General features: G+C 34.4%; 1 protein-coding gene across 1 annotated transcript in view; it reads left to right on the forward strand.

The window, feature by feature from the left end:
- The first annotated feature begins 2053 nt into the window (after positions 1-2053).
- The window catches only part of LOC123693453 (disintegrin and metalloproteinase domain-containing protein 10), an 85116-nt gene continuing 65120 nt past the window's right edge, over positions 2054-22049 (forward strand). Inside the window, exon 1 of the mRNA XM_045638560.1 lies at positions 2054-2540. Coding sequence (XP_045494516.1) covers positions 2480-2540 — 61 coding nt within the window. The 5' untranslated portion in view covers positions 2054-2479. The remainder of the gene's footprint in view (positions 2541-22049) is intronic.

Here is a 22049-nt window from a genome sequence, read left to right on the forward strand (position 1 = left end):
ATAAATTTAAAATAGTTGAAACAATTACATATACAATACTATTACCTAAATCGTACTGGTAATCGTATAGCTCTTCCACTACGCGTGGTATGTGTATTAGGCAATTCGCTACTTGGAATTTGTGATGGAACCTCAGTATCTGCCCCAGATGTCGTATCACTATCATCATTCAAATAATATGCAGGTTTTAGACGGTCTACAGATATTCTAACTTTCCTGCCAGTCATTTGAATGTAAAATACCTTTTCCTCTCGACTCAACACACGATAAGGACCGTCGTATGTTGGTTGTAAAGGCTTACGCACTGCGTCGTTTCTTACAAAAACATAATCGCATTTTTCTAAATCGGGGTGAATAAACATGTTCCGTCTTACATTCTGCCTAATAGCTACTGACTAATATTTCCTAATAGAGTCTCGTAATTTACTTACATAGGTACTCTAGACTGCTATAATCGAGTTTTTATCGTAATAATCACTACACAGTACACTCACTCGCGGTTCGGTTATTTTTCGACACTGGTAAAATTAAAACATTTCTGATTGCGCCGGTGTCCACTAAAAACTTAATAGATGCTGCTTCCGCCACACACAAGGTTGAAAGCACTTGCTGGCATTGTTCTTATAGCGGTAATGGTAATAACATAACCAATTTGGTCTTCTCTGTTTTGATATTCCTGCACGATCGTGATTTTGAGATGCGGAACGATGCGTGCTATTTCCATACCTTCGACCGCTAAACAATTTGCCTCTCGAGCCTGCACATTCCAGCTGGTTTACCCGCTGCTTTAATTGTGCTAATTGCTCGAGAAGGGTTAACTGTACCGACGAAACTGCTCGAACTGGAACTGCCGGATTCATTTTTAATTATTAACAAACGATATCTATGCAATTCACTATAATAATGTTCACTTTTCGCCGGGAGTCACCAATGTAGGGACTTGTTATGTGCGGGTGTAATAAAAGATGAAATTACTACGCAAAGGTTATATTTCGTTAACTACATATATTTAACCGTATGTAATTAATATTCGACCTAATGCGACCCACCCGCGTCCCGACAAGCCCGTAACTCTGTGCATAGCGCACGAACTGTTTATATATGAGTTACCGTGTGAACTTTCTTAGCGTTACACTTGAAATTCGATAACTCATAAATTGGCTTGTCGACGCTACAATGTGTACTGTGTAGGTTTTCTTTCCATAAGGACCATCCTCGTTCTTCAAGGAATATTATAAAAAAAATATCGAAATCGGTCCACCCGTTCACGCGTGATGCCGTAACGTGACCAAGGAAAACGGGTTTCATTTTTATATTTGAATTGAATTTATTCACAAGAAAAGTGGTAATATGGAGACCACATGGCAAAAATGTTAAGTATGTACCTGCAAGTATCAAGAATGAATTTTTATCAGTAAAGGCTTAGTAAAGGCCTGTAGATTACAAAAGATACATTACGATATATTTTTATTTATAACGATTACAAAGGCTTATGGCCTTCGTGATCCCAATAGAGTACAGTCGAAAGTACGGAACCTCCGCCATTTTTGAAGTCGGTTGAAAATACAAAAATAAATCGAGAATCGGAGAAAGTAAAACTCATGTCTCGTATTCATTTACAAACTTTTTACTTGTTATGTTTACGAAAACTGTTTTTCATATTTCTGAATAACTACGTTTTTTATATTTGTATAAATATAGTATTGAATGCAGAAATCTGTGGCAAAAATGCATGATTTTTTTAAATAATAAAAAAGATACATATTTTATCTGTGATTATAACCTATCAATAACTTTACTTAATTTGACTGTTATTCTTTTAGTTCACTCACTATTTTGGAAGTACACAAATATGAAGATTGAACTATAACCTATTTATTATTTTAATCGAGTTATAAACCATCATAATTGAAATAACTAAATCATGTATTATGATTTAGTACAGCATTTTTTACCGTAAATATATTAAATTGAACGCATCCAATTTCTCGAGGCATAGACATTGTATGTGAACGCACTCTTACTTCGACATAATTGATAATAATTCCAATATGTCAGTCAAGAGATGGCGAAGGACGGAAATCGTTTTTTTATTTGATTGTTATGTTTAAAGTGTGAAGAAGTTAATATTCTTAATTAAAAATGAGAATGTTGAATATAAACGGAATTGTTTTTTATTTATAACATAGAAAAAGTTATGTTTTTAGTGAATTCGTTTGTAGGGAAAGAAAATCATTGTTGTTATTTGTTTCAACAAAGCAAGTCTATGATTACAAGTAAATTTTAACATGAATTAATTTACGTGCATTGTGTCTTAATTTTATTTATTGTGAGAATTATTTGTTGTAATGTAAATAAAAAATATTGTTTGCACGCGCATGCGTTTTTATCGAAAACAGACAAAGGTTTTGTGTAGTTTGAAAATCAGCTGTGTGTGCAATGACTTAGTGATACCAAAAGTGTGTGTTTGTAAGCGACAATGTTTAGTGAAATTGGATACACAATTTTTCTACTACTTGCCCTACCATACATAGAAAGCGGTAAGTGTTTATATCCTTATAGTATAAGTTTATCCTGGTAGATAATGTATTTGTGCCATTATGAACCAATTTGATGAATCAACTTGTTTTGTTGACTGTACACTTCAGAGAATCGCAGATTTGACTCAGCCTGATAATATGTACTTGAATTGTTTTCTTAAACTTTCATATCATAACAATGCAAATGAGTATGAATTGCAAAATACAAAATAAACATGTATTTTGTACAAATCTATCAGAAACATTCCATATTAACACATTAAAACCCAAACATCACTATATTTATAAATTATCATGGTGTTTAAAAACAATTTTTAATAGAGTTTTTTTTAAATATAGGTTATATTATGTTCAGTACTTAAATGTGCCTTTATTCTCTAACTTATTTTGAATAGTACTCAAAATCTAATATATAAAAATCAATGCCACTTTTCGTTGTAATTCCATAACTCGAGAACGGCTGAACCGATTTCGATAATTCTTTTTTTATTATATTCCTTGAAGTACGAGGATGGTTCTTATGTAGAGAAAACGTTAATATGTACCACGGGCGAAGCCGGGGCGGACCGCTAGTAGTATATGCAATCCATAGTTTCTGTGTACCTTAAGTCGTTTAATATCTTAGTTGTATAGACAAATGTTTTCTTTGTCATTGTTTACATTAAGCTAACCCAGATGATGTCAGCTTCTTAGTATTTGTGAATTAAAATTGAGTCAGAGATATCAACAAATTAAAAAAGTTTCTAGATATATCAAAAGTTAGCTATAATATGGCTATAAATAAATATTTTCATGTTTTCGATACATTGTAATAAGTATACCCAAGATAAACGATTGTGTACCATGGAATATGCACAAATATTAAATGTTTGGAATACGCACATTGTAAAACCAGATTATAGATAAACTTAATGCTAAATTTGCAGTGATGTGGTTTGAATTAACTTCCTTTTATGAAATAATCAGATTCAGCAAAAGAATCAACCAGTCACTAATATATCCTGCTTTTGTCAATTTGACTGAATAGAAAAAAAAATGTAGAATAGTTTTTGCAAAAATGGTGGGAAAACTTTATCAGCCACTTTATAATAGACAATATCGGTTTAACGATGGGAGTAAATACCTATGTTACCTAATTATAAAGTATATTAGTTCTGATAATAATTACAATTTCATTTTAAAATAGATTTTAATAATGCAAATGTAGTGAACTATTTATGATGACTAAAATAGTTATATCCGTAAAATAAAAACAAAACTGTATAACTATTTAGCTTAAATTTCAGTCACACATTTCTTTATTTATATATTAAAATTATTATTTTCAAATGTTCTTATCAAAGTAGTGAATGAATTAATTATACATTTCAAATACAACTTGTTGATTAAGAATTAATTATTCATGAATATCATTCATTAAGTTTATATATTAGTCATCAGATGATCACTAATAAAACTTAAAGTAGAGAAGAATTGTTAACCACTAAAAGAAATCAACTCAAACTTTTATTTATTCAATTAGTCTTCTTCTAGAAGTGTTTTCGAATCGTCATAACATAATTTTAAGTTATTTGAACTATATGACAAATGTCCAATGACCAATTTCACTAAGAAACCACTTTTTGTTAGAATGCATTTCCTCTAGTTAGTTGACTTAATATCTATAAATATTTAATCGTACCTCTTTGATTTAACCTTAGAAAAAAAATACAAAAGTTCTTATGTGTGGTTTGCAACTTACATTATTCAGATTGTATGTTAGTGCTAATTTTTTATATGGTATGCTTACAAAGGTGGGTCATGGGTATGGTATATGTTACAAGCAATTGTTCTTAAAACATCCAGAAGCTGCATTTTAAATTCAATTTAAGCCCATTCTTTAATCAAACGAACATAATTTTCCATTAAAAGTATAACATATTCATATAATATATTAACTACATAAAGTTACACAGACCATAGCCTACAAAACAACAAAGAATTTTTTTCCTACACAATATATGTATCATGTATTTTTTTTTAATAATAGACACTTATAATTATAACCTATTTTTTAATAATGGCATATTTAAGCTCTCGTGTCAAGAGTGGACACGTCATCCATCATGCAGTTCTACTTTCCCCGTCATATCCATGTATCAATGTTCAATGGGTTTAGCAAAACCAGTTCTGAATCACAGCTAACCACGCCTACGCGTCTAGATATTCGCGATCGTGATAAACCAACCGACGAACTTGTCTCGTACCACCGTAATTATAACTGTACTAAGCGTTTGGTAATTTAAGTATCGCCTATCAATATGGCCCGAATTAGGAAGGTATCTGAGCAGTTAATGACCAAGAATGTTTGCCTCAATTGAACACGGGTATTAGTAATAACGAAGTGCTCCGAGTTATATGAATATAACAATGGACATCAGACAAATAGCAATATGTAAAGTCGCCGTATTACGGACCGGCCACAAGGGTCAGAAGGTTCCACGAAGATATAAATGCCTCCATTGAAACGGATGTCCAATTTGCAAGATTCAAAGAAACCGGGAGCCGGAAACTTGCTTATAAAATAAAAACCGTAATAAATACAATTTAGAATATCAAAGAAAAGAACTCGAGACACTTGTGTCGCGTTAAACAAAGTTAACCGTTGACATCTCACGCCCGTTTTATTTTTGGGGGCGGTAATTTATTCTCGTCGAAGTCACCAACGAACACGCTCGGTACACAAAAAGCTCCTTATTTATACGAGTTCTTTGTTTTGTGTCGAGTATCGGTCAAGCGACACGATGCGCCGTCCACTCAATGTGCGGAGATTACTCTGTGTCAAGACTGCCAGGTTGCTCGCATCCTTTGTGACTAATTTTGTGGCGAAGTGGAATGACCCACATCGCGTTAAAATGTTTCGCTTTGACGCGGCCCACACTGAATATTTACAGTATCGTCTGGGTTTTTCCTACTGATTATTTTGTACGAAACATTTTGAATGTTAATTTAATATTAAAGTTTTTATCAACTTTGTTGTGTACTGTTTGATCCTCTTTCCTTATGTTTCAATGAATGAATAATGAATTTGTTAATTAATTATGCGCAGACAAAATAAACGAGCGCTTTAATATGATATCAGTAATTAATTTACTTATGTACTTAAACCTTATGTAGCAGAAAAACTGCAAATGAAAGGATAAACTAGTTTTTGTCGAGATGTTACTGTGAAGAACGGAACATGTTTATTAACCTCCAAGTTGCGATCAATGCTCTTGTAATTCTGATTGCATAGATCCGTCAATTGTTTCTGAAATGGAGACAAGAAGCATATCCACTCGACAATAGCAGCTCAAACAATGGCGCACAGTATAAAGGACATTTTTATATAGCTGGTTAAATTAGTGAAAATATAAATGAAAAGGCGTTTCAAATTATTCACAGGCAGGATGTAAAACTTTTTACGCACCCTTTTCTGCTTACTATCCGTAAGCTGTTTCAGGCATCCACTTAACCCTAGAGACATAACCTTCTTAATGCTCCCTTTAAACATAACCATTCATCATATTGATGAACATTTTTTAAAGTATGAAATTTTTACTTAAAACGTTATAATTTAAAACTGTTTACTACATAATTTTTTAGGGATAAGGGTCTTATTTATAATTAAAACATAATAATTAAAAAAAAAGGAAATCTTTATTTACTTTTATTATAGTAACGTAAGGCACTAGTTTTAAGGAGATCGTAGTTGATAAGGTACGTAAAAATTAAAATTAAAAAAAAATAACAAAATAAAGCTTTTTTTTCTTTGGCCAAAATAAACTTAGGGCATAACTCTACACTTAAAAAATACAAAAGCTAATTATTCACAGCGTAATTCACACAGAATTCAGCCTTATGTTCACCACAAATTGCAGTGTTACACTTAGAGCAATATGATTTAGTCATGCGTCTCTGCTTATAGGAACATAGACCGCAAACCTTCCTTTTATTCAAATATTATGCTTGAGTCGGTCGAGGGTCGGCAGTAGACGTAGATGGGCCATCATCCCAGTAGATGTGACTTGTTCATACGTTTGTCTTTTTATAGCGATTTCAGAGTTGGTCCATTTCAATATTTTTTCAAATATCTGATCGGTCATGAACTGATCAAATAATAATAAAGGATCTACCATTCCTCTTACACCACGAGATGGCCTTCTTGCTACATGGACGATATTTATCGCAGTTGTCCTTCCTGATGTACGACCTTTACTTGTGGCCCAAACGTGACGATTGCGACTACGAATGGTACTTTGTGGTAAGGTCAAAATACATGAAGAAGTAGTCTCTTCCAATAAATCAGCAGGTGATTGAGAGTCGGTCTCGTGGTCCCGTGAGTGAGATGGTGATGAACCGTGACGGATTTGCTGACTGTCCTCTTGGTCAGAGGGTTCATATTGCTGATCGCTTTCCACGTCGTCCACCTCCATAAAGTCTTCATTTTCACCATCCGAAGAAGCCGGTAGCGAGTTGGTGTCATCCTCTTCCAACAATAATCGCGCAATTGTGTTATCACTCAGTGCACGTCAAGACTCCATGTCAAAAATCTGCAAGCAAATATTTCAAACCGTCACCAAAACTAACACAAACCATAACCATTCATCGAAACGATGAACAGATGCTCAATAAATCAAAAAACAAAATACTTACGCGCTGAACACCGGTGTCGCCTGCAACAGCGCGGTGCACACTAAGTTGACAAGAACAGGCAAGTTTATACGCGCACGCGTTAGAAAGAGATGGCGTATTTAGTACCGCGTATTCATCAGATGGACGAAGGTTATGTTTCTAGGGTTAAAAACTGTACTGAGTGCGGAACAAAATAAGAGAAAATATATTTTAATTTTATTTCGAGAGAGGTTTTCCGTACTGTAATTTTCATCCAGCTAGCTATCGAACGCAATTTGTACGACTTGAAATTTGGTCTCACTTTTTTATTTTAAGTAATTAAAAGCCTTTCGAGAAACATGTTTATTCATGAAAATATCGATTTAGTTTTCATTCTGTTATAATTACGGTTTAGTCGACAACACAGTTTGTGCAAATTTTAATTACCTACTTGTCTCCAAAAAATAAAACAGAATGTACTTCATTGAGACGGTTGTTGTTTCTTTTGTGTATAACAAAAAGTGTGCTATTCGAAGTGAATATTCATGATTTAAACCTCAGACGAAATCAAAAGTTATGTTCTAGTTCTGGCCATTATTTGGTTTAAATAGATACTGTACACTGACAAGCCCAATTTAAAAATTAATCTCTTAGTAATGCACTAACTACGAATAAATTGTAACTATGCGATGTTTATTATTCCGTACCTCCTTAAAATCAAATATGAACCCCACTGCATGATCCCGAAATCCTGTCTATAATCTTATCATACTTGAAAGGTTGGTCTTTATAAAGTGTAGGCTAAAGGAGGGATTCTACGAAATTTCATCCCTTTATGTTACCCACGTTGAGTTTGCGGTTTGCGCGGACGACACCACGGTCAACTGGTTTATATATCTCTAACTACATACGTATACAAGAATAACTTGCTTCGTCACTTAACGGGCTTTCAAAGCTGATCAAATAAGCGGCGTTTACATTACGGTTCCGTTAAAGTTTCACCCCGTAACGTGAGACAGTGTACACTCGGTTCGTTTACGAATTTGGTCGGATTTTGGAAGTATTTGAAGCGATAACTTTGAACCTGTGAATATTTTAATGCTTTGAAGTAACATTTTGCTTTTTAATATTTCAAAAGACTTTTTATTAAATTGCGTTTTTTTTTACAGCTAAATGGATCAAATTCATAAGAGTTATTATTACTCATTCTTCGATTTATTATATTAAGTAAATTCGCCATAATTGTCAGTTGTTAGCGTTCTCATGCCAGTTCAATAAACTCATCAATACAAACAGGGAGTAATTTAAATTTATGAAATCGATTAAAATATTACGATATTATAATGGACGCGATTGGCGGAGTGTCGTTTGGCAGACGGTGTGGTATTCAATAGGCAGCACACGTCACAGTGGTCGTGACCTCGCCGGTTCAACGTCCCAGGCGTCACAGATCGCGGCCGATGCGTCAGCCGTGTATCTACGTGTGTTCTGCGTGGTGCACTTGTTTGATGCTGAGATTAGCTGTGAACGCTGTAACTACCAGAACTTTGGAGAAGGTTGCTTACCGTGTAACCATAACTTTGGATAGGGTAGAGAAAGATCAATAGTATTCTTCTGACGACAGATATCGGTGATATAATGTTTCGTTTCGCTTCTTACGCCCTGTGAATCTGAGCTGAAGTTAATGCTTCTTTCTATTGGTCAAAACGAACGATTTCTTAGCCCATTGAGCCCCAAGCGGCCCGATCGGTCCACGACACAATAGATTTTCTATTGTGTCTGTGGTTCCGGGGGCTGGGATAAAAATGTTATAAACGAAAAAGGTAATAAAGATAGCTGTAAAAGTACCTTGTGTTATCTCGCTACATTATAACCAGATATTTAAACCAAAGTTTTACTGTTCACATGTGATCGTTAACTAACGTAATGGCACCGAATACCGACCACTGATTGATACGGCTAAATGAATCCTTTAAAAGATAAATTAAATACTCTAGAGGTCATAAGAAAAAATGATATTATGAAAGATTACGAACTTATATTTTAAAATATGCACATAATTGTATTTCATAATGGCTTTTTATTACCTAAATTTGGATTTTAACTGTCACGACTGGAAATTAACTGAAAGCACCATTTTCCGACCGACTGAGTACAAATACACGTGTTTCCGACCACTGAGTAGCTAGATTCCGACCAGTCAAATATTTTCTACTAAAATCAACCTTATGATAATAGAAATACAATGGAAATTCGTAAAAACCCGTTTCGTCTTTTCACTGCATCACGCGTGGACCGATTTCGATAATTCTTTTTTTATTATATTACTTGAAGTACGAGGATGGTTCTTATGGAGAGATATTTTAAATATGTTGTACCACGGGCGAAGCCGGGGCGGACCGCTAGTTTTAAATAATATTTGAGCATTTATTATAATAACAAAAACTAACTATGTTAGACTGTAGTAGTTTAAAATTACATTTACTCAAACTCAAACTCATAAAATGCCTCACTGGTCATCCACACTAAATTAGAATGTCCCATTGACTACTTTGCCCAATTCTAAAATCCATTTCACCAAAAGTATTATTTCAGCTAATGAGAATACTTCAGCCTCTTTTTTATCACTCATGATGATGACCTGAAATAAACGCATGCAATTTCACTCAAGCACAGCGCAAGCAAAAGCAATCCAGTTGGACGGAAACAGGGAAATATATCGCACCTAGATTCCGACCAAACCTAAATTTGCGTAATAAAGCCTCTAAACCGAAATTGATATTCATTTTTAGTTCATTTCTATTTCATATGTACACTTATAAAGATCTCACAATTTCGTAGTTATGCAATTATGTGTCATAAACGTAAAATATAGGGGTTTTAAACCAGACCGGTCTTTGTAAATGAATAACGAAAAAATCAAAAAAGAGTGTCAGTTAAAACGTATATTACAAATAATCCATTAAAGTTAGCATTGGTCGCATACAGGTGTAGTATGTAAGCATAGCGTTTAGAATAAATAACTTAATACGAAACCTCCACAAAACAACATGCATAATAGATAATTACCTTCTTTTACAAAGTGCGAAATTCCGTTTACCGACCGATTCGGTCGGATTTCGGAATGTTGTTATTTTGAAAAGCTCCTCATTCCGTCCATAATTATTTGTCCAAAAAAACCTATAAAAACACGCTATCTTTGCATGTATATTTTAAAATTAATAATTTAAAACACCAATAAAACGTTCAAAGTAAATTAACCACAAACTTACCAGAGTATTTAGCGTAAAAATCCAAATGTTTATTTTCACCGTTTTATGTTTTTTTCACATTCAATTCAATACAAACTACACCCTCGCCTAGCTTTTCTTGGATTGACGAAATGTCGGTTAAAATTTGAAACCCAATTTTGGACAGATGACGTACGATAAGTGATTGAATCGAAAGCCTTCAGTTTCACGAGTGTCGCGCGTATTTTAAACGTTTTATCAAATAAAAATCAAAATGGTCGGATAGAGGAGGCTAGTCGGAAACCGGTGCCGTTACGTTATTGTGTAACAATAATAGTGATGAACATATTTCAATACAATGAACTTACGTAACTCCACTTGAGAATGGTAATTATATTAAAACTGTCTTCGTTATGCACACAATTTCAAGATAAATCACAGTGTGTTGTTAACTAGTAATGATGATATCTAGTATCTTATCAGTTTACTGTTTGCATTTTTTAACGCTATGAGCAACATGTAATTTCTTTTAATATTACTCATAATTATGTAATAATAGTTCACTCAAAATATATTATACTATAACTTTACAAATTTAAAACGTATCGTCTCGGAAGAATGAATCGTCCTAGTTTCAAATGAATTGCCCTTGTCCAACAATCGGATTCAGTTTCGCAACTAGGTATAATAAAGAATATAAATTATTTAAAACTCTGCTAATTGTCGACTTATCGGATTGTTTATGCACGCCTACTTAGTTACTGATCGTTCAAGATCAATCAAGTTAATCTTAGTTCTTAACGTTTGTCCGATATACTTTCGCTCGTAAAATAATTAACTACAACGTAGTTATAGTAAATTGTTAATAGAAAATTTGTATACTGTTTATGTTTATGTACTATATTCGTACTTTCTTAAATATTACACTTGGGTACTTACTTGTATATTAATCTCACAGTAACTAGTTGTTTCTAGCTATCATGTATCTACTCCACTTGCCACATCGCCGTTAATCCCTGAATGGGATATCAGTTCGAAGAGCAGTGACGTCACAATCCGAGTGCGCTTGCCACACTTGAAGCTTCTATCGGCCCATTGTGCATTCTCAGCAAACCTTTATTCGTTTTAATGAATTTGCTATGCAACTACTGAATGAATCTTCTTTATCTAAACTCATCGTTTTCCCTTCATCATTTGAAATCTGCATACGTAATAAAATGTCTAATTAGAGTTGGGGCGTATTATATTAACTAGAGATGCACCGAATATTCGGTTCCTATCCGGTATCCGGCTTATCCGGCCCTTTTTTACTATCCGGCCGGATACCGGATGGTAATGTACTATCAGGCCGGATACCGGATAGTAAAATCGGTAGATTTTATAAATAGAATCGAAATAAAGACAGTTGTAATTGAAGCTGTTTATTATTTTTAACGAAATTTTTTTTCACTGACACGATAAAAGTGTCTCTACCAAGAACTGTGACCGCGCGAACGTTCACTACGAAACAAGTCAAAACCTGCACTTCAAAGGCGGCGTGCCGGTGCGCGACACGCACCTACGAAACTCAAAATGCCGTCGGCCGAATATTCGGCGGCCGGATACCGAACATTCGGCTGGTGGTCAGGCCGAACATCCGGTATCCGGTATCCGGCCAAACAACTATTCGTTGCATCTCTAATATTAACTCTTGGTCACAAATACATATGAGGGAGAAGAAACCCTTATGTTGATGTCGGTATACTTAATTAATATACAAATTACATAACCTATATTGTATGTATTCGACTTAATTAATAAGTTTAAGTTGTTAAGTTATGTACACGATGTGTTAATTAATTGATTAAATTAACACAATAATCATGTTTGTAATTGTTTTATATATACGTACCTACCTAGTTATTTTATGTTACCGATTTTATCATTTTTATGGACTTGCTTGAATAATACGGGAATTCGACTTTTTTAAAACCTAATAAAGCTTTTCACTTTATCGAATATCAGATTTCATGCTTACGCGTTGGTGTTTAATGAGCCATTATTTAAATCTAAAACCTAGAATGACCGGGTCGAGGTTTTTATGTTACATTAAGTGAAGGCTATAGGCTTTAAATCGCTCTAGAGCTCTGCTAGAGCCTTGGAAGGCGATCACGCTTCGCCGGGCATGACTCGGCGCACGCAGGGCTCACAAATCTTTACCGCTTCCTCGCCGCTGGCTGATGGGCGCCCCCGGCACCCTGCCGGTGGGCTCGACCTCGCTAAGCGGCGATTCTTCCCTGCTGCAGCTCGCAGATCGCCCGCGATACCACGCGGGCTCGCCTAGATCTTGTGAGTCATCGTTTAAAGTATTCAGGAGGAAATTGCTGTCCGTTGATAATGGATTAATTGTTATCGGGTATTTTTTCCGTAACGAAAATATGATGCAAAATATGTTGGCGTTATAAAATGTTATCAAATTTTCATAATAGCCTTTTTTGTACGTGTATTTTAAAAGGAGCTAAATCATCGATGATCTATTATGTTTACGTGAGTTATTAAAACAAGTCGATCGTGAAGGTCTTCGCCAGAGAGCTAATTTAGTGCTAACCGCGAATCTCAATCGCGATGTTCCTTATATCGCGCTTGTAGTTATGTAAACAATCTAATAAAAGTCCCGCCTACATTTAAACTACCATTAGAGAGTTTGTTGAACCCGGCAAATCTCACTTTGTTAATTATTTGCACTGGAATTAATTCATTTTTATTGCACCTACTAAGTAATGCGAGGTAATAACGCTTTTACTGAATAGCCAGACGATGGAAATGCAAGAATGGGTATAAAAATGGCGACTAATTACGAAGTTAGAGGCGGCAATTCGATGCGAATCATAATGTACGATGGCATCGAGCCACGTACTTTTGTTTGGGGTTGTGTATATTTGTAGATAACTATTTGGGATTAAATGCAGCGAATCAGAGACGCTTCTGACTAGACTAGTCTCGGTCAGCGGCTGGGGACAACGCTGTTGATTCATCCAGCGTCTGCTTAATTGTATGCGGTGCCAAGATTTTTAAGTCACTGTGCGACGGCAATATGGACTTCGGTGCTTTGTTTGTTTAAAGAATGAATAGATGAAACAAAAAAAAATAATGCCCATGTTTGTACTAGTTCTCGTTTAGCGTGTAATCTGTATGTTGGGATATTTAAATTGTTTAATAACCTGTTTTATTTTGGAAAATGCTATCCAAAATTATTGTTTGTAGCGTTTCGTAAATGAGTTTGTTTGGGTAAAAATAGAAAGCGATATAATTGTTGTTGTTAATTCATTACGTTAATTATATTCATAAAAAAACTCAAAAGCTGCCTATGTGCAATCGTTAAATTTATGTACATTATTCGTAACTACATAAGTATTATGTAATATGAATACTTACATATTACATATTTATAATCTCACTAGTATGATAAAATTTATATAATCACTCTAATTACTTAACATTTAAAATGCCTCGTTAAAATATTCCATATAAAAGTAGTCGTTCCGTAGAATAGACCGGACTCTCAGAGGAGTTTCGTTTGCAAAAATAGCGGACCTAAATCTGACTTCTGATATATATTGTATAGATCCCAGACATCCTATAGACAGATGTTGCCAACCAGTTTTGTGGTCCCCCTCTCCCCACCCCGGTAATTAAATATGGCATACAAAGAATAAAATAAAAATTTCCAAAACATGCCGTGTGGGGTATCAAATGAAAGAGCTTATTGAGTAGATCACGAATATATAGCATAGGTACTATAACATTTCTTACACTTTCTCTAAGATTTTTTAGAAAATTTACGAAAATGCTCCATTTTTGAGTTAACTTTAAACCACTATAGATTGAAAACTCATGAATATATTTTTAAAATTATTATTTTAAATAATTAACAATAGTCCATTGTTTACGATTCAATAGGTCGTACAGTGAAATAGTTGCATGGGGGAGTGGGGGAGCATTCAAAGATGGCGAGTATATTTTCAATTTTATGCCAGAAATAAAGGCCTAATACAAAAATATCGGTGTCAGGGCTTAGAATAATTATCTCTGCAATATGGCAGAATACTCTTGAATCAGCCTCTGTGTGATTAGATTTCAAATCGGTAACTTCAGTGAAAGTTGCGCCTTGCAATTTAAAACATTTTGTGGGGTCATCAAATCCACCACATACATATAGCTCACTTATTACAAACTATTGAATCGTAAACAATGGACTATTGTTAATTATTTAAAATAATAATTTAAAAAATATATTCATGAGTTTTCAATCTATAGTGGTTTAAAGTTAACTCAAAAATGGAGCATTTTCGTAAATTTTCTAAAAAATCTTAGAGAAAGTGTAAGAAATGTTATAGTATGCTATATATTCGTGATCTACTCAATAAGCTCTTTCATTTGATATCCCACACGGCATGTTTTGGAAATTTTTACTTTTTTCTTTGTATGCCATATTTAATTACCGGGGTGGGGGGAGGGGGACCACAAAACTGGTTGGCAACATCTGTCTATAGGATGTCTGGGATCTATACAACATATATCAGAAGTCAGATTTAGGTCCGCTATTTTTGCAAACGAACATCTCCTTGGAGCCTGCTCTAGAAATGAAGACTAAACACAATATCAGTAGAATCGAAAGTCCTAGACAGCACGAGTTTATATAACTATATAGTTATGTAGTGGTTTTACTTTAACCACTATGTGCTTCATCTTACTTATCTTAGAGTTTTATACTTGCCTCCACGTCCACTTCAACATTTATTTATCGAACTACTAGCTTACCGCCCGCGGCTTCGCCCGCTTTGTCTAAAACCTAATAAATTATATACTTCAACCTTCATCTTGAATTACTTTATCTATTAACAAAAAACCGCATGTAGAGATATAGGTACTTTTAGAAGCGGATTATTTCTAATAGTCACAAATTTAACAAAAGGCCTAACTTTCATACTGTTATTTAATTGAATTCGTTAATTGTAAAACAAGATTCTGTTCGTTTGAACTCAAAGTCATCAATAAAAACAAATATGAAAACAAACTCAAGTGTAGGTATCTTTTGCCTACGTAATACTTAGAATACCAATATTGCCTCTCAGAAGATATTATAATAGAGCGTATTCTATGTTTTATTTCAGTCATATATAACGATTTTTATTTTCTTTAAAGGTTACAACGTATGAAGTAGGTACTCTCCTTTGTTCACGTAATAATAATAGTCAATATTGCTTTCCACGGTTGTCTGGTTTTCACTACGTCATAAATGAAATAGGGGATAAAGGGATTCGTATTCGGACATCATTTTGAATATTACAATATATTGTAGGAATATGTACCACATCTTATGTGAGAGGAATTCCATTTACAGTAAGCCCGCAGTCAACTCCCAGAAAACTGTCAAGTCTAGGCTTACCTAGGCTATACAAGCAAGCATCATAAACGCACGCTCCAAAAGATCCCACAGCAATAATTTACGCTGCAGTAACGTATTATGTTAGGTGCACAAACTCCGTTAATATAACGACTCAACGTTGTCTCTAGAGATGACTACAAATAAACAAATAGGCACTTCATTTGATTTGTGTAGTCGTAACTCTCGTGAATGCGCTCACCATTCAACGTTACCCCTGTGGTTTATTGCAGATCAGACTACTGGATAAAATGATATTTCTTATACTCTTATATGCTCAATGTACATATGTGTAAGGGTCCCATAAAGACCACTTTTTGTACGCCATCATTTCTTGCATAATAATTCGTAACAAACATGAATCATTATTACATTTCTTCGTGTTTTATGATTCTGGTAACTTGTTTTGTTTTCAAGGATATCGCATATTAAAATAAAACAACATCATTAAGGAAAATGCTTTATTATGTTTGCAAAAATAAAACATAGAAACTTTTTACGTATTTTCCAGCCTTTCCTCATAAATCACGTAATATTATACAGGGTGTCCCAAAAAGTAGTGATGAACGGAAGCTGGAAGGTAGAGGACCTAGAGGGCTATCCGAATCACCCCCATGTATGTTATGCTTTTTTTCGTATTTTCCGAGTTATGACGTTTTTTTCAATTTTTCACCTATCGCCGAGTACGATGATATTTTCACTCATGGTGACGTCAATTATTGCGTTAGATGCTTGATTTTTTTTTGTTTGCTAAGCTGAAAGATAGGCCAATTCAGTATGGTAACATTAATTACTATCGTTAGACCTTTGAATGGAATAAAAAATGGAATTAAATGCCAAGAAAGATAAAATTACCCAGTATGCTCACCACTTCAAGGGCCCGTAACAAAATCAAATCACACAAAAAAAGTTTTCCGTTTGGCTTTTAAAAACTTGCTCTATCTATCAGGTAACTACCCTGAAAATTTCAATTTAATATTCAGAAGGCTTCAATCGAAAAATTGAAATCTAAATGTGGTAAGTGCAAAAATTGAATTAACATGATGATTAATAAAAACAAATTAAAACCAATAACAAGGTGTTTAATTACCAGAATTTTTTAAAAATGACCCCGCTGTTGCTTAATGTAAGTGCGACATCGCTGTAAAGAGTTGGCTTTTAAATGTCTGAATAATAAAAGGGCTTTTATCATTTTTAATGGTTTCTTTTGAAACTATGAATTTTCGGGTTATTTCGTCCAAATTGTGACAGTCTCTCGTCTTTGTAGTATCCCCACGGGAAAAAATCAATAGGGTTTATGTCCGGGGACCGTGGAGGTCAGGCTAAAGGGCAAAGATACCCTGAAAGATGGATTGGTCGTTGCAGCCTGCGCATGCGCCGGTGACGCCAGCCTTAAAGCCTGGCCTCCACGGTCCCTCGACCTAAGCCCCATGATTTGTTTCAATGGGGATACTAAAAATACCTCGGCTACTTGAGAGAATGCCATAATTTGGACGAAATAACCCGGAAATTCATAGTAGCAGAAGAAACCATTAAAAATGATAAAAGGGCATTCACACTTTTAAAAGACAACTTTTTACGGTGATGTCGCACTAAAATTGAGCAACAGCGGGGTTATTTTAAAAATTTCTGGTAATTAAACACCTATTTATTGGTTTTAATTTGGTTATAATGATCATCATGTTAATAAAAATTTTTGTACTTACCACATTTAGATTTCAATTTTTCGCTTGAAGCCTTCTGAATAATAAAATGAATTTTTAGGGTAGCTATCTGATAGATAGAGCAAGTTTTTAAAAGCCAAATGGAAAACTTTTTTTATGTGATTTTATTTTTTTATGGGCCCTTGAAGTTGAGAACATACTGGGTAATTTTATCTTTCTTGGCATTTAATTCTTTTTTTTATTCCATTCAAAGATCTAACGATAGTAAATGTTACCATTCTGAATTGGCCTATCTTTCAGCTTAGCACACAAAAAAAATCGAGCATCTAGCGCAATAATTCACGTCACCATAAATAAAAATCTCATCGTAGTTACTCAGCGATAGATAAAAATTGAAAAAAATGTCATAACTCCGAAAATACGAAAAATCGCATAACATACATGGGGGTGATTCGGATAGCCCTCTAGGTCCTCTACCTCCCAGCTTCCGTTCATCACTACTTTTTGGGACACCCTGTATAACTATTTGTTTAATTCGAATTGAAGCTCTGAATTAAATATAAATTAGTTTTTATTTATTCGCTTTGAAGCGGTTACTCTTTATCACTGTAAAAGGTAAATTTACCTTCTCACCTTCATAACGTAAACCACGTTATGAAGGTGAGAAGGTAAATTTACCTTTGAATAACCCATCCCCGTGTAACCTTTCCTAAATATAGATATCCATCGAATAGGTTCCCTTGAATAGGACGAATATTTGAGATATTCTAAAATTAATTAGGTAGTTATTACCCAGTTTTGCGCTACCTTTGTAACTGAAACATTTATTTGTTCAACTGGAGTTTTGTAAAGAAACATAATATATAAAACTCCAAATATTATAAATTATTGTGTGTCATTAGTCATATACTCATTGGTTAAATTTGGTTCACGGTAATTTTAAACTTAAATTATAAGTTATACCATAGATTTATTGACTTTCAGCCTTTCAGGACACACAAGTCCTGCGTCCGTTAACCTCAATAGTGTTCCAGCATTCACTCTCTATATTTACGTCTTATCATGTTTGATTCACAATACATCCACTGATTTTAAAACGTATGATTAAGCTCTAAACAGATTCTGTCGGTGGCTATCCAGTCGAGCGTGTTTGTGTTCGCCGACCACCGCCCGCCCAGCGGTCGCTTCGCCAAGGTCGACGCCCTATCTCGCCACTGGTTTCATTTTCAAGCTATATGGAGATCGATAATATGCAGTTTTTATTCATATTGTGTATTAGAGAGATTATGAATAAATTATATGATTACTGACTATGCATAATTTATCGTGTTTTGAGTTGAGATATATATGTATTATCGTTCTGAAAATGAACAATGAAATCATACTTTTTATGTAGGTACCTAAATGCAAAGATGTGTGTGGTCGTGACCAAAACGAATGCAATTTTATTATTTTTATTACGGCATACGTAAGTAGGTACCTACCTAATATTCTTAAATTTCAAAATTAATTCTAGTAAATAGATACTGGAATGAATTTAAATCTCAAATATTATCTCTAAATATAAATATTACCATTAAATGTTAGGGCTCAATGACCTTGCAGAATTCTAAGAAATGTTTATTTATTAAATTTCTCAGATGCTGAAATTTTATGCTTAAAATATTAAGTTCAGAATTAATTCCTTTTCTCATCATCTCATCATCTCATCAACATTAGTAAGTGAATGTTTTCTTAGTATCGTTTTTCTTGTTTTAAGTAAATATTATGTTTGTTGTTTACGATGGTCTGGAAGAGATTACTCCGTCCCACAAGACGGCTATTTATGTATGAGTGTATTTTATGGCGTTCACAATAAAACGTTCTCATTCATTCATCTAAAGAACAAAGAAAGAAAAATAACTACTACAACTACATGCATAAGTACATTAATATCTGCTGGTAGTCTTATATTTGTTTTATGCTTTAATTTATATAAAAAAGTTGTTTGAAGTTTATAAGAATATCCATAATACGGTGATGAATTTGCATTCTGTAATATTAAAGCAAGCAAACACAGCCAAGTTTCAGGGCAAAACTTACAAGTTTCTTAGTCCCATCTGAAGATTAGCGTTTGACGTTATTTAAGTTTCCAACTCGGTTGTATAATCTCACCTGGCTGCCGTACTTAGTGTTCAAATGGTTTTATTTTGATTGCATCGGCTTGTGATTTGTTCAGCCGATTGTATAAGTTTGCTTTCGTTAATTTTTGCTCTTGTTATTTATAACTAGATACTTTTAAAACACACAGAACTAATACTTAAAACTTCAGTATTAGATCTGTGCGTTTTATTTGTTTTTATTCGTTGAAATTCTTGGAATTCGGATAATATATATTTATAGAGTCTTATAAAAAGTAGATAGACACGAAATTATTAATTCATACTTATTGGTCAGTAGACCGTACTATAGTTATTTGATAACAAAATCTGAAAACAAATTCGACGTAATGATCTCATCTAATATAGCGACAACTTTTTTAAATTGCTCTAGACACCAGCTAAAGGATTTTTTCTAAAAGTTATTAGGGTCAAAGTGACGGGTGACGGAACGTTGGAGACAAAGGCTATATTGAATTTAGGTTCCAAATTACTTTTATCGCTATCCGCTAAGCCAACAAGATTTGGAAACTGATTGATTGCCGCAAACATAAATATATTTCGGTATTATTCTTACAATTGTTATTTGGCGAGTATACTCTGTGCGAGCAGTCTAGTGAAGCAATTGTATCGAAGCAGCATGGGTTTATGTGAACATTCCTCGTCCGAGCCACGTCCTCACTGACCTAGCTACTTAGCGTAGCAGTTGCCTCGCGAGGCTGTTCGCTCTCGACCCGCCAGTTACAGATAATATTATATCATTAGTCAATGGGAGAATCTCCTATACACTCAAGAGCAAACAGAATTAACTAGCGTAACTAGATAATGTACGGCTGTGTATTATTGTGCATTAGTACTTACCTTCCTATTACGAGTCGGATGCTAATTTATGCAAAATTTGCTTGCTCTGCGTATTGATTACACAATTATCCATTAATTTACCTTAATATGATCCGTTTTGAACGGTCATTGGAGAAGCTGGGAAATCGAAACTGAGTTAGCAATTTCACATACGGATAGTTGATTGGCAGAAATTTGACTAGGCAATTTAAGCAGGCTCGATTAGCGAATAATACAAAAGTAGGTAGTGATGAACATGACATTTTTGACTGTTTCAAGAGGGTAGGTATGAATTAGGTTGTAGCTACAGTTATTCCTGAATGAAGAGTTACAATAGAAGTACTAACCAGGTACCTTAGATACAGTTTCAAGGTACTTTTTTCTGTAAATAAGAGTTTAAGCATATAACTTAATTTTCATATTACCTACACATATGTTTTTATTATTTTACACAGCTTCAGACCCGTGAGCTGCAATTAGGATCAAGTTGAAAACCAGCGCCTGGCGCAAACTGAACTAGTTATAGTTCCTTTTTGACGGTGCTATGTGACACACTTTTATGGTTTTATTTTTGTTATTCAACACTGTAGCTATGTACAAATGTTTTAATTTCTTTCATATACCTACTTAATAAATACATATGAGGTACTATATTAATTTGCCTGTTGGTCTTGATTTTACCAGATTTGTTTATTTTGAAGAACACGAGCCTCCAATGTTAATTACGTACCAACTCTGTAAAACTTAACACGTTCCAAATAGCACGGTAAAGGTAATCAATGCAGATATATTTCCAACTCGGCTGCAAGGAGGTTTCGTAAGGTAATTGGGTCAGCGAGGCTAACCGAGCGCGATGCTGTCGCGGTTAGCTACAAACTGCATTTAAGATGTCTCATTTTTATTTTGCATGTTATGAAACTTTGCATTTAACCACTGGCTGCGTATCTCGTGCGCTACTAATATTAAAGTGCTATATATTTATAGAGTCTTATAAAAAGTAGATAGACACGAAATTATTAATTCATACTTATTGGTCAGTAGACCGTACTATAGTTATTTGATAACAAAATCTGAAAACAAATTCGACGTAATGATCTCATCTAATATAGCGACAACTTTTTTAAATTGCTCTAGACACCAGCTAAAGGATTTTTTCTAAAAGTTATTAGGGTCAAAGTGACGGGTGACGGAACGTTGGAGACAAAGGCTATATTGAATTTAGGTTCCAAATTACTTTTATCGCTATCCGCTAAGCCAACAAGATTTGGAAACTGATTGATTGCCGCAAACATAAATATATTTCGGTATTATTCTTACAATTGTTATTTGGCGAGTATACTCTGTGCGAGCAGTCTAGTGAAGCAATTGTATCGAAGCAGCATGGGTTTATGTGAACATTCCTCGTCCGAGCCACGTCCTCACTGACCTAGCTACTTAGCGTAGCAGTTGCCTCGCGAGGCTGTTCGCTCTCGACCCGCCAGTTACAGATAATATTATATCATTAGTCAATGGGAGAATCTCCTATACACTCAAGAGCAAACAGAATTAACTAGCGTAACTAGATAATGTACGGCTGTGTA

The sequence above is a fragment of the Colias croceus genome, chromosome 7 (genome assembly GCF_905220415.1).
Source record: "Colias croceus chromosome 7, ilColCroc2.1".
NCBI classification, from domain to species: Eukaryota; Metazoa; Arthropoda; class Insecta; order Lepidoptera; family Pieridae; genus Colias; species Colias croceus.